The following is an 11,250-nucleotide window of genomic DNA, read 5'->3' as shown; positions in this document are numbered from 1 at the left end:
GAAACTGGCGCTGCAATTTTTTTATTGAAGCTTGCTTTACTTTACCTCGACCGTTTCTGCCGTCGTGATCCTGCGTCATTCTCTGTTCTTTTAATTCCAATTTCCCAATTCTTTAATTGTTCTATTTCTAGGGGCTATGCTCTTTGTACCATACTTTCGCTAGTTTTTTTTTTTTTTTTTTTTTTTCATATAAAAGATACATCTGTGCCTTTCTCTTTTTCCCTTTTTCTTTCTAGAATTAAGAAGAAGAAGCAACAATTTAGGAAAAAACAATGATGTTGTGTTGGTAGAGTAAGTGGGGAAAGAGAGGGTCTTTCCTTCCCTCAACCATGGCTCCTACTGGGAAGCTTTCCGGGTTTCGTCGAGAAGGCAGTGATTGGTACTTCTCTCTCAAAATTTCTTGTTTTGAAGTAAAAAATCGTTTTTTTAATGGGCTGATGAGGAAATGACACCTTTTGTTCACCTGATTACTGGGTGGAGTCCAAGTCAGACATGCATATCGAAAAAAAGAAGATTTTGATGTGATTTATGTTGTTAATTTTTTTGGTTTGTGGTCTTGATAGGTTCTGCAATGGGGGACTGCCAAGTGATATCACTGTTTCCATCGAGGGTGTCACTTTCCATCTTCATAAGGTACCTGCTTTGCGTTCAGAAATTTGCTCTTCTCTCTGGTTTATTGATAGATGAAATAGTTGCGTTGTGGGGCTTTTTTTTTTGTTCTTCTGTCTCTGTTTTTATTTTTCGAAATTTGATCCAACTTCTGGTTCCTTTTTGTTTGAGTTATGTAACGAAGCATCCATCTTCAAATAAGGGAATTGGATTAGACTTGCTAGAGATACCATACCACATGTTACAATGGCCGCAAAGTTTTCACGGTTTCACCATAAATTTCATCTATTTATTGGAATTTAGTACAATTCCACCAGTTTGTGGGCAACCTTGTATTCCTACGCTGGAATCCACTTGTATGGTTTTCAAAGGTTGTGATGTTCTTGCTGATTTTCTTTGTGGAGTTTGACTTAAAAATTCCTTCAGCTTAAGGTCAGATAGGGGAGGGACAAGACTGTTTTTAATTATAAATGGATTGTATTTCAGCTCATTTTGTATTGTTTAATATGACAATGGTTATAAAATTTTGCTTATAAGTTATGGATGTTATTCGTGATGTATATCCATTGGTGCAGATATTTCATTACTAATGCTTAACTTTCCCAGTTACTGATGAAGCTAAAAATTTATCTAGTTCTCAGACCCGTGATTTGCTCTTATGGAAGTAATGCTACTAGGTGGGGTTTTTGGCATGTCATGAAACACTTGTTCTTGTTTCATCTAAATTAGTTTTCTTGGCTAAGAGGAAAAACTCAGAGCTTTGAGATATTTCTGTTTTTCCCTTTTTCAATTTGGACTCCATGCATGATTACATGATGAACTAGTGAGCATTTCTGTATCACAAGGCTTAATTTTATGCTAGTTATACTGTTACGCCTTTGGTAAATTATTTGTGTACTGAATGCATTGGAGTTTGAATAAGTTATGTCATGGAACTGCAGTTTCCTCTTGTATCAAAGAGTGGAAAATTTGCTAAAGCAAATGACGAGTCCAAGGATGCAGACAAGAAGACTCTGAAAATGGTGCTGGAAGAATTTCCTGGTGGTCCTGACACTTTCTTAATAGCAGCCAAATTCTGTTACGGATACCGTGTGGAACTGACGGCCAGAAATGTAGTATTGGTTCACTGTGCTGCAGAATACCTTGAAATGACAGATGAATTTGGAGAAGGTAACTTGTTGTCAAAATCAGAGAGTTTTTTCCATAAAAACACATTGCGGAACTGGAAAGATTGTATTTTGGCTCTCCAAAGTTCTGAGCCTGTTCTACCGAGAGCTGAAAAGCTTCAGTTAGTGGGAAAGTGTTTGAATGCTCTTTCTATGATGGTTTGTACGGACCCAAGTTTGTTTGGATGGCCCATGATGATGTATGGGAGTTTTCAGAGCCCTGGTGGAAGCATTCTTTGGAATGGCATCAACACTGGTGCCAGGATTCGGAGTTCAGAATCTGATTGGTGGTTTGAAGACATCTCATATCTCAGTGTGAATTTGTTTGAGAGGCTAATTAAGACAATGCAAGCAAGAGGTATAAGACCTGAAAACCTTGCAGGTGCCATAATGTACTATTCTAGAAAGCACTTGCCAGGTCTAGGTCGGTGGCAGGGTGGTCAAGGTGGAAAAACCAGAACAGTTGCAAGCTTCAGCTTGACGCCGGCCACGGTGGATCAGAGGGTTCTGTTGGAAAGCATTGAGAAACTTCTTCCTGACAAGAAGGGGAAATCTTATTGCCGATTCCTTTTAGGACTTCTTCGGGTGGCTTTGATTTTGAATGTCAGCCAAACCTGCAAGGATTCTTTGGAGAGGAGAATAGGGATGCAATTGGAACTTGCAACTTTGGATAGTCTTCTAATTCCTACATATTCAGATTCAGATGCATTATACAACACTGAATGTATTGAACAGATAGTCCATTATTTTGTATCTACAGAATCAAATTTAACAGCCTTTTCTCCTTCATCACATGACCAACAAACACCAGCATCACCATCATCTGAGTCTTTGAGGAAGGTTTCGAAGTTGATAGATAGCTACATCTCAGAAATTGCTTCAGATGTTAATTTGAAACCAGGAAAGATACGCCGGCTTGCCGATGCCCTCCCCGAGTCATCAAGATTATTGCATGATGGGCTTTACAGGGCACTGGACATATATTTCAAGGTTTGATTTTTTTGAGCTACACTTTTGCATAAATACTTATTTATGGTCATCTATGATGCACCGATACTTTAATTTAGGTCTTGTATTCCTGTTTGACACATATCCGTATCCGATATTTTAGGATACTTTATTGATATTTATAAATGAAGTATCTAATCTATGAAACAGTAGTACTTTTATGATAACAATAATTTATAATTTTTTTATAACGTTTAGTACATATGATTTTAATTTGGATTCATACAATAATAATCATATATTTATCATGTTTTTTAGACTTTTTGTATACTTTTTAATATGCATATATCACGCATCGTATCTTATTATTTCCAAAATAAACGTATTGGCATATCATATACGTATCGTATCCGATACACATATCGTATCCGATACACATATCGTATTCGATACACATATTGTGTCCGTACATCATAGGTGGTGATTGTTAGTTAACGATGACTCCTTCTGCTATTGTGCAGGCTCATCCTTGGCTCTCTGATAGGGAGAAGGAAGAACTATGCAACATCATTGATTACCAGAAACTTTCAATCCATGCTTGTGCTCATGCATCCCAAAATGATAGGTTACCCCTGAGAGTTGTTCTTCAAGTGTTGTTCTTTGAACAACTGCATTTGAGAACAGCATTAGCCGGCTGTCTTAATGCACTGGATGGTGAGATCGCCACAACAGCTCCGGTTCCAGTTGCTGCCTTAGGCGAAACGGCCGGTGAAATTGTACAAAGAGATGGATGGGTGACTGTTGTGCGTGAAAACCAGGTTTTAAAGGTGGATATGGACAGGATGAGTTCTAGAGTTGGAGAACTTGAAGAAGAGTTCAGCAAAATAAAGCAAGAAATGAAAAGTGTGGCCAAATCTCACAGCTCCCGAAGCTCCCCTCGGTTCGTTGCCCGGAAAATTGGGTGTAAGCTCGTTCCTCGGCCTTCAGATGCTCAACCGGAATCCCTGAACCGCACCGGATCCACACCAAGAGCATCCATTGAACGGGCACGGCGTTCCCTCAAGTCCAAGCACTCAGAAAGTTTTACTTGAGTATCAAGAAACCATAATCCCTCTTAATTTTATTCATATATACATATAGCAGTGTTGTGTGGTTTTGAATTTTTTGTACGAGGGAAAGGGAAGGAAAATGTTTCTCAATCCATTATGCGCTTTTATTTCACCAGTTTGCATATTTGAACATTTTCCATTTCTTTCCCTTGTGTAAAGTTTGTAAACTTGTGTAGGCAATTTCACAAATTGTCCTGTTTGTTTGGGGAATAGCTCCTGTATTTATTATCCGTATAGATTTATTCTTCATTTGAAGATATTGACAGTGGAAGATGTTGTTTTAGACCCATATGTGAAGAACATTATTGTCATCGAACAAAGAATCATCCATGTTCCCCCTCGTGCAGATGCAAAGCTGATGCACAAAGGTTGGAGAACTCAAACAAATGTAACAGTTGTGCTTATAGCAGAGCTTCTTTTGTAGATGACAAATGTTGTATAGCTGTGAAGAGTGTAATTTCTTTACAAATGACAAAGGCAAATATTTTATAGGCTCTCTATCACTCGTGCTGGTTTTTTCCGCTTAGTTAGGGTCGGCAATTTGGAGTTTATGATGTCTTGTAATTCTTGCTTCGGCTAAACTTTGATTAATTGAGAATTGTTAGGTCTAGAGAGTGAGAGTGGATTTCATAGAGAGATATAACATCAATAAAATTTGAGTCCAATCACATAAGATATTGATATCATATTCAATTCAAAATCTTAAGACAATGGATTTATAGATTTTCTTTTATCTTTATATAATACTTTACTTTCAATCCAAAACTAGACTTATTTTTATAAATACATGTATTAAGTTTACAAATTTATAGGATTTTGGAAAATTACTGTATTTCTCCTTACTAATATTTTGTAGGCCTATGTTAAAATTATATAAGATAAAAAGAGAAACCTTTTAAATTGAAAATTTCACCCATACGTTTCATACTAGTGTCGAATGACACGTTGATGTTTGATCAGAGAATATTACTGATTTGGTATCAGTTATTGTTATTTCTTTATACACGTCTAATTTTGTTGTTATACATGTTTTATGTTTTCAATTTCGTATATGATTAACATATTTTTAATTTGGTTACTCTACGCAAACATTATATAAGAACTAAATTTCAAATACACGCGTAAAAGTATACTAAATTGAGAAGTTTTACAAACTGATGCATTGAATTTTTACACGTAGGAACCAAATGAGAATTCGTTACACAATTATAATTATATATGTTAAAAAATATTAGCACCTGTTATAACTAAAAAAAAAAATAGAGATAATAACATATCAGTAATAGTTTTCTTCAATATGTGGGTAGTAAAAAATATAAAAAGAAGCTGTAGGTAGTAAAAATCAAATATTACAAATATGACAAAGGCAACTGTATTGTGTCGCTTTGGCCGAGTGGTTAAGGCGTGTGCCTGCTAAGTACATGGGGTTTCCCCGCGAGAGTTCGAATCTCTCAGGCGACGCTAGCGTAAATTTTGAAATTTTTTATTGTTTATATTTTGTTAAAAATATATTAATATTTTGCTAAAGTTTTGTCCGCAGTCCAACGGTGTCGCTTTGGCCGAGTGATTGAGGCGTGTGCCTGCGAAGTACATGAGGTCTCCCCGCGAGAGTTCGAATCTCTCAGGCAACGTCAGTGTCTTTTTAATTTATTTTATTGGTATAATATTTCTTTGCAATTTTGTAAAACTTTTGTATAAGCAAAACGGTGTCGCTTTGGCCGAGTGGTTAAGGCGTGTGCCTGCTAAGTACATGGGGTTTCCCCGCGAGAGTTCGAATCTCTCAGGCGACGGTTGTGAAATTTTTCTTTTTATTTTTTTATTGTTTAATTTTTGTTCGAAATTTATTACTAATATATAAAATTTGTTGTCACATTCCTGAATCCTAGAGCAGAGCCCAACCTGTTAATTGCAACCCATTCTTCTGCCTCTTCCTCAGCCACTTCTGTTCCTGCACAACTCAAAAACAACACTCGTGCACAAGTGTTTTGTTACATCACGCGCCGCCACACCAGCATGCCAACCTTCACCATTTCCAACAACAGCGTCGCCAAATGGTCACTTCCCCAATTCGACTCTTCCCCCGATCCCCGCTCATCGCCCATCATTCTCCGCCATTCCCTCCTCCACGTGCGCGCCTTCAGGATCCACTGCGTCCCCTCCGAACCCCTCCTCCCGTTGCCACCAATCACGCACGATCAACCCTCTTTTGGCGGCGGCGGCGGCAGCGGCAGCGGCAGTGAAGGAGGTGATGGTGACGCCGGTGGCAGCGGTGACGGAGACAGAGACGGAGGAGGAGATGAAGAGTTTGGACCCCTTTTGAATTTTGAAGCCGTAATGAGAGAATCGGAAGCTCGTGGCGTGAAGCTGCCTCCGGATATGGTGGAGGCCGCCAGGGTCACCGGCATCCGGGAAATGTTTCTTCTTCGTTACTTGGAGTTGCAGGTGGGTTCTCTTTCGAAAGTTTAAATTTTTGGGTTCAAAAAGGTGTTTTTTCTTCCCTGATTGCTCTCAATTTGCCTTTTATTTATTATTATTATTATTATTGCAGAATTCGTCTTGGCCTCTGTCTTTCCTGATGCAGCATTGTGCCATGCTGAGAAACCGAATGCTCGCGGACCCTTCTTTTCTTTTCAAAGTTGGAACCGAGGTTTGTTTCTCGAAAATGTTAAATGTATAACTTTCTTTTCTCTAATTGGGTAGAAAGAAGAATGATAAAAAATTTAGAAGTTAGAGACAGAAAATAATAGATGTAATGATTATAAACAAAAAGAGATTGAAATAAGAGATAGAGCGGAAGTAAGTTGTAAGAGAAGATGCATGTGTAAATATAATTAGGTTATGTTTGAGTATAAGTTAGGAAAATCCTTTTGTCAATTTCAATGCACTATAAGAAGGAAGAAAATGTTTCTTTTAGAATGAAAGAACTTTTAAAGTCTCTTAACTGAAGTCCAAACATGTGCTAGTTCTTTGTTCTGGGTACAATGATTCTGTAATGGTTATGATGTGAATTTGATGATCGAGTGTTTTTAGTTTAATTTTTTGGGATTAGATGTGATGACCTGAATATCCTTGTTTTGGCATGTGCAGATTGTTATAGACTCTTGTTGTGCAACGTTTGCAGAGGTTCAGAAAAGGGGCAAGGATTTCTGGGCTGAATTTGAGTTATATGCTGCTGATCTTCTGGTTGGAGTGGTTGTGGACATTGCATTGGTGGGTATGTTAGCACCCTATGCTCGAATCGGCAAGCCTTCAATATCAAAAGGTTTACTTGGACAAATTCAACGGGCTAGTTCGGCTCTTCCTAGCAGGTTAGTGCTTGGAAATTGATGGAATTTTGTGAATTCATTATTGCTGTTTCAATGTGAGATGTTCATGATTTGTTATTATGCCTGATGGAAATTTTTAGTTGACTTCAAATTGCTTATGTTGTTATAAGCTTCTCCAATGTTTTCAGAGATCTAGTGGAATGTGAAATTATGGATGTGATACTAAATTACAATTTCAATGCAGTGTTTTTGAAGCTGAAAGGCCGGGATGTAAATTCTCTGTGATGCAGCGTATTGCTACATATTTCTACAAGGTGCCCTGTGTTCTGAAAGTTTAAATGTTAAGTAACTATTTGATATATGGCAGAATATAACTTATTCACAAAACCCAGAAAATAATAGAATCAAACTTTCACTGCATGGAACAGTATGCTTCCAATTGCTTTAGTATTAGATATGGTGCTATACTGTTATATTCTTTTCTTTTTACTTGGTTTCTGGTGTTAGTTTATTTTTTTGAATACCTGAATTTCTGTTTTCAGGGTGCATTGTATGGATCGGTTGGCTTTGGATGTGGTATTGTTGGTCAAGGAATTGCAAACATGATCATGAATGCAAAAAGGTATGTATGTCTTACCAAGATGGGTTCTGTTGTATTGTATTATTTGATTACTAAAATTCTTATTAACTGATCCTCTGTAGGCTGCATTGTTATAATACATGCTTGACTTTGTTGTTTTGTATAAATAAAGAGAGCAAATGCACATGCACAAATGCATTTTGTTTCACGAGGGGGTGTTAGTGTGTTTTTTTCTTTGTTAAATTATGTAAATTTTTTTTTGTTTTTATATTTTAAACAGGAGCATTAAGAAATCTGAAGATGACATACCCGTGCCTCCTCTTCTGCAAAGTGCTGCTCTTTGGGGTATGTCTTGTCCTGTTTATTTAAATTTTCTATCTTTGGTCTTTTACGAATTATTTCGTTCAGTTTCTTGGGTTGGATCTGCCAAAGTATAAGCCATGAATTTTGCTTTGAGAAAATGAGTTTTATATTTATGTTTCCATTATTCTCAAAAAAGCATTTCATTTCTTGTTTCCTTGCTGTATGGACATATACAAGAGCTTGCTTGTTGCATCATTTTCAACAAGGTGACATTTTCATATTTTCATGTACATTTCAACTTCTTGAGAGGTGAAAGGGAGAAAAGGAAGGAAAGTGGGGTTAGATTATTGTGTTAACCTCTCAGCCTCAAAAAGGACCTTGGCTTATTTTACCATCATTAGTAGGATTATTACCATCTAATTTGCTTTATTTGTTTTGGTTCTCTATCAGGATTCTTCCTTGCTGTGTCATCCAACACCCGATACCAGATCATCAATGGACTAGAAAGCGTTGTTGAAGCATCTGTGGTGGCAAAGAGGGTCCCTCTTGTTGCAATGGCATTCACTGTGGGTGTGAGATTTGGCAACAACATATATGGGGGCATGCAGTTCATAGACTGGGCAAAAAGGAGTGGAGTACAATGAGTGTCCACACTCTGTAATTTCACCTTTTTGAAAGTTTTGTCCCAAGGAAAAAAAAGGGTCTTTATCAAACCAAGAAGTGAAACTCCCATCATTTTTTCTTCTGTTGGGACATCTTCTTGTGATTAAAATAGGACTATACCCTCTCTTCGCTCTTCACTTTTTCCTGTTTTTCCTTCTTTACACTTTTTCACTTTCATTCTCATTCAATGTTATATGTAACTTAGTTGTGTCAGATATGTTAAGGGCAATGAAGCTTCTTATAACTAGGTATGCTATTATTCCAGTTGAACTACCAAACTCTTTCCCTTGGAGAAATATAATTAATGTTGGATTACTTTACTAGGAAATTTCGTAATTTTAAAGAAAATAAAATATGTTGAATTTAAATTGTTTTCCGGATATATTGTTTTATTTTTTTAGTTAATATTAGTTATTTTAGTTAAATTGATTAAGATTGTTTTATAATTTTATTGCTTTGTTGTTGTTTTTTTTTTTTTTGTAAAATTTTTAAGATAAGTAAAAGTTTCTCTTCATAAAATAATTTTGATAATATGATTTGAGAAATAATTATAGTTTTAAAGAATTAAATTATTCTTAAAAAATTAAAAATATATATATATATATATTTTATCTGTAAAAATACTTTAGTTTATATTTCCTATTAAATTAACTATATTCTAAAAAAAATCATCCAAACTTTTTAACAATTTAATTCTAACAAATTTAAGGTAAGATCACTTCTTTATGTATTCTGTGAAATTATTGGGTAGAGATTCAATCCTATCATCTTCCAACAAACACTTGGTTTTTAGGATTAATTAGGACAGTGATAATTTTATACCACTTCAACATTAGAATTAAATTAATCTAATTGTGATATTTACAATGGAACAAGCTTCTGTTTTATTATGGAGGTAGATGAATTAGTAATAATAAGATAATTTTACCATATTTTGTTCCAAGCCTCTTACTCTTACTCATCATAATTTTTTTTCTACTAATTTTAACCACAAAATAAAATAAGCAATTATTCTCTTCAACTGATCTACTGCTGATAGTTGGTACATTAATGCAATTAATTTTTGTCTGTAAGCAAATAATCACATGGGCAAAAAATGGAGAATTATTGTTATTTGAACATAAAATAGAGAAGGTTCAACAAATAATATAATTTATACACCAAATTCTTAATTGTAAAAATTTATTAAATTGATGTTTAAATGAAAATTTCATTATTTGAAAGTATAAAAGTTGGATATAACCTTTGGTCTTATTTATACATACAACAAACTATTATTTTTGTTTTCTGTTTTAACTTGATATTTGTATTTACACTTTCTTAGTTTGATATATTTTGTGTGTGTGAAATTTGATATATTTCTTTTATGTATTTAAAATATCTTATACATGTAAAATCTAAATTAAGAATGAGTTCACCAATAAAATTAAATTAAAGTGTTCCATAGAAGAGTTGTGGAGATAACTGTCCCACTTTTCAAGTTTTCTTACAAATTGTCCTAACCCTTTGTTCTCAAAACTTTTTCATACTACTTTCCTTAATATGTTAATTATAAATTATGAAGGGTAGTATCAGTTAAATAACTAATTATTTGAAATGAAAAAGAAACTCAATAATAATGTTTGAAGTTTCTATTTATATCATTTTATAAACAACTGAACAAGTGCATATAAATAATATAGATTAAGTAAAGAGATATGTTAGTTTTGTATTTAAATTTATATATTGGTGAATGATGAACTGTGTCCCTAAATTAAAATTTTTTCAATAACGACATAACTAATTAAATTATATTGGTCTCTTTTAATGCTACTTGTATACAAATTATTTGGTATAAATTCAGAAACACTTATCTGCACAGACACAACTCAAGCATATGTAACATGCCTTTTGTATGTTAGCAGAAGAAAACTCAATTAACAATAAAAGGCACACTATGAGGGTCCACTCCAGCTGTAAACACAATGTTCTGAAGTTTGACAGCTGAAAACTTAATCCAAATTAAACACTGTAATTTATAAGAGAAAATACAAACTTGGAATTCAATTCCAATAGTGCAACATTTCTCATTATTTTTTCTTCTACACCTAATCTTTAACTATAAATTATATTTATAAATATATATATATATATATATATATATATATATATATTCACATGTGTGTGCATATTTTGTAATTTAATTTTTAAAATTAATTTCTTAGAAAAATGAAATATATGTTTATATATCTTTCAATTGTTTGACATTAAATAATTTAGAATTATAAAATTATAACTTATAGGTCCATGATTTTTTCATAAAAAAATTAATGTACACGTCGATTCTGCATAACAAATAATCATACATAATATTAATATATATAGTCAATCTCATTACAAATTCTGAACTTTTTTCTGACCTTGATTAGTGAAACATTTTCATCCTCTTTCTTTCTCACAATTTTCACTCAGACCTTAAAAAACAAACTAATTAATAATTATTTTTTTTTCTATTTTGTTGTAAGAATAACTTAGTAGATACAAACACATTGTTAATTATTGTTTGAAAATGTTTATTTAAAAACTTTTTAATGCATTTTGAAAAGTACTTTTTTTAGATACTTCTT

General features: G+C 34.1%; 2 protein-coding genes and 2 non-coding genes across 7 annotated transcripts; all 4 read left to right on the top strand.

Annotated features, from left to right (window-relative positions):
- On the top strand, window positions 1-4,335 carry LOC114185461 (Phototropic-responsive NPH3 family protein). Of its 4 annotated transcripts, XM_028073192.2 has the most exons (4): window positions 1-379; window positions 564-633; window positions 1,551-2,765; window positions 3,245-4,335. In XM_028073192.2, exons 1-4 carry the CDS (start codon window positions 330-332, stop codon window positions 3,812-3,814), a joined length of 1,905 nt encoding a protein of 634 aa, XP_027928993.1. In that variant the 5' UTR covers window positions 1-329; the 3' UTR covers window positions 3,815-4,335. The 4 variants fall into 4 exon arrangements, with proteins under 4 accessions (XP_027928993.1, XP_085529018.1, XP_027928995.1 ...); XM_085672892.1 differs by lacking the exons at window positions 1-379; window positions 564-633 and adding an exon at window positions 656-980; XM_028073194.2 differs by lacking the exons at window positions 1-379; window positions 564-633 and adding an exon at window positions 656-1,041.
- An 876-nt stretch (window positions 4,336-5,211) lies between these two features.
- TRNAS-GCU (transfer RNA serine (anticodon GCU)) lies at window positions 5,212-5,293 on the top strand. The gene has a single exon. It is a non-coding gene; the product is annotated as a tRNA-Ser (tRNA).
- Window positions 5,294-5,540: 247 nt separating this feature from the next.
- On the top strand, window positions 5,541-5,622 carry TRNAS-GCU (transfer RNA serine (anticodon GCU)). Its single transcript has one exon. It is a non-coding gene; the product is annotated as a tRNA-Ser (tRNA).
- Window positions 5,623-5,718: 96 nt separating this feature from the next.
- RER1 (reticulata-related 1) lies at window positions 5,719-8,964 on the top strand. Its single transcript, XM_028070415.2, has 7 exons — window positions 5,719-6,274; window positions 6,381-6,479; window positions 6,920-7,140; window positions 7,343-7,412; window positions 7,641-7,720; window positions 7,959-8,023; window positions 8,432-8,964. The coding sequence occupies exons 1-7, from the start codon at window positions 5,846-5,848 to the stop codon at window positions 8,623-8,625; spliced, it is 1,158 nt and encodes a 385-aa protein (XP_027926216.2). The 5' UTR covers window positions 5,719-5,845; the 3' UTR covers window positions 8,626-8,964.
- Window positions 8,965-11,250: the final 2,286 nt, after the last annotated feature.

The sequence above is a fragment of the Vigna unguiculata genome, chromosome 5 (assembly GCF_037176805.1).
Source record: "Vigna unguiculata cultivar grain cowpea cultivar isolate G323 ecotype 2 chromosome 5, ASM3717680v1, whole genome shotgun sequence".
NCBI lineage: Eukaryota > Viridiplantae > Streptophyta > Magnoliopsida > Fabales > Fabaceae > Vigna > Vigna unguiculata.
This window is presented reverse-complemented; position numbering and strand designations above follow the sequence as displayed.

What these genes read in the sequence shown, in the direction of transcription:
- LOC114185461 (XM_028073192.2), top strand. Translation starts at nt 330, where the DNA reads ATGGCTCCTACTGGGAAGCTTTCCGGGTTTCGTCGAGAAGGCAGTGAT. An exon ending in CGTCGAGAAGGCAGTGATTG is followed by an intron (nt 380 to 563) that starts GTACTTCTCTCT and finishes TGGTCTTGATAG; the next exon opens with GTTCTGCAATGGGGGACTGC. An exon ending in TCACTTTCCATCTTCATAAG is followed by an intron (nt 634 to 1,550) that starts GTACCTGCTTTG and finishes ATGGAACTGCAG; the next exon opens with TTTCCTCTTGTATCAAAGAG.
- RER1 (XM_028070415.2), top strand. Translation starts at nt 5,846, where the DNA reads ATGCCAACCTTCACCATTTCCAACAACAGCGTCGCCAAATGGTCACTT. An exon ending in TTGCTACATATTTCTACAAG is followed by an intron (nt 7,413 to 7,640) that starts GTGCCCTGTGTT and finishes TTCTGTTTTCAG; the next exon opens with GGTGCATTGTATGGATCGGT. An exon ending in ATGATCATGAATGCAAAAAG is followed by an intron (nt 7,721 to 7,958) that starts GTATGTATGTCT and finishes TATTTTAAACAG; the next exon opens with GAGCATTAAGAAATCTGAAG.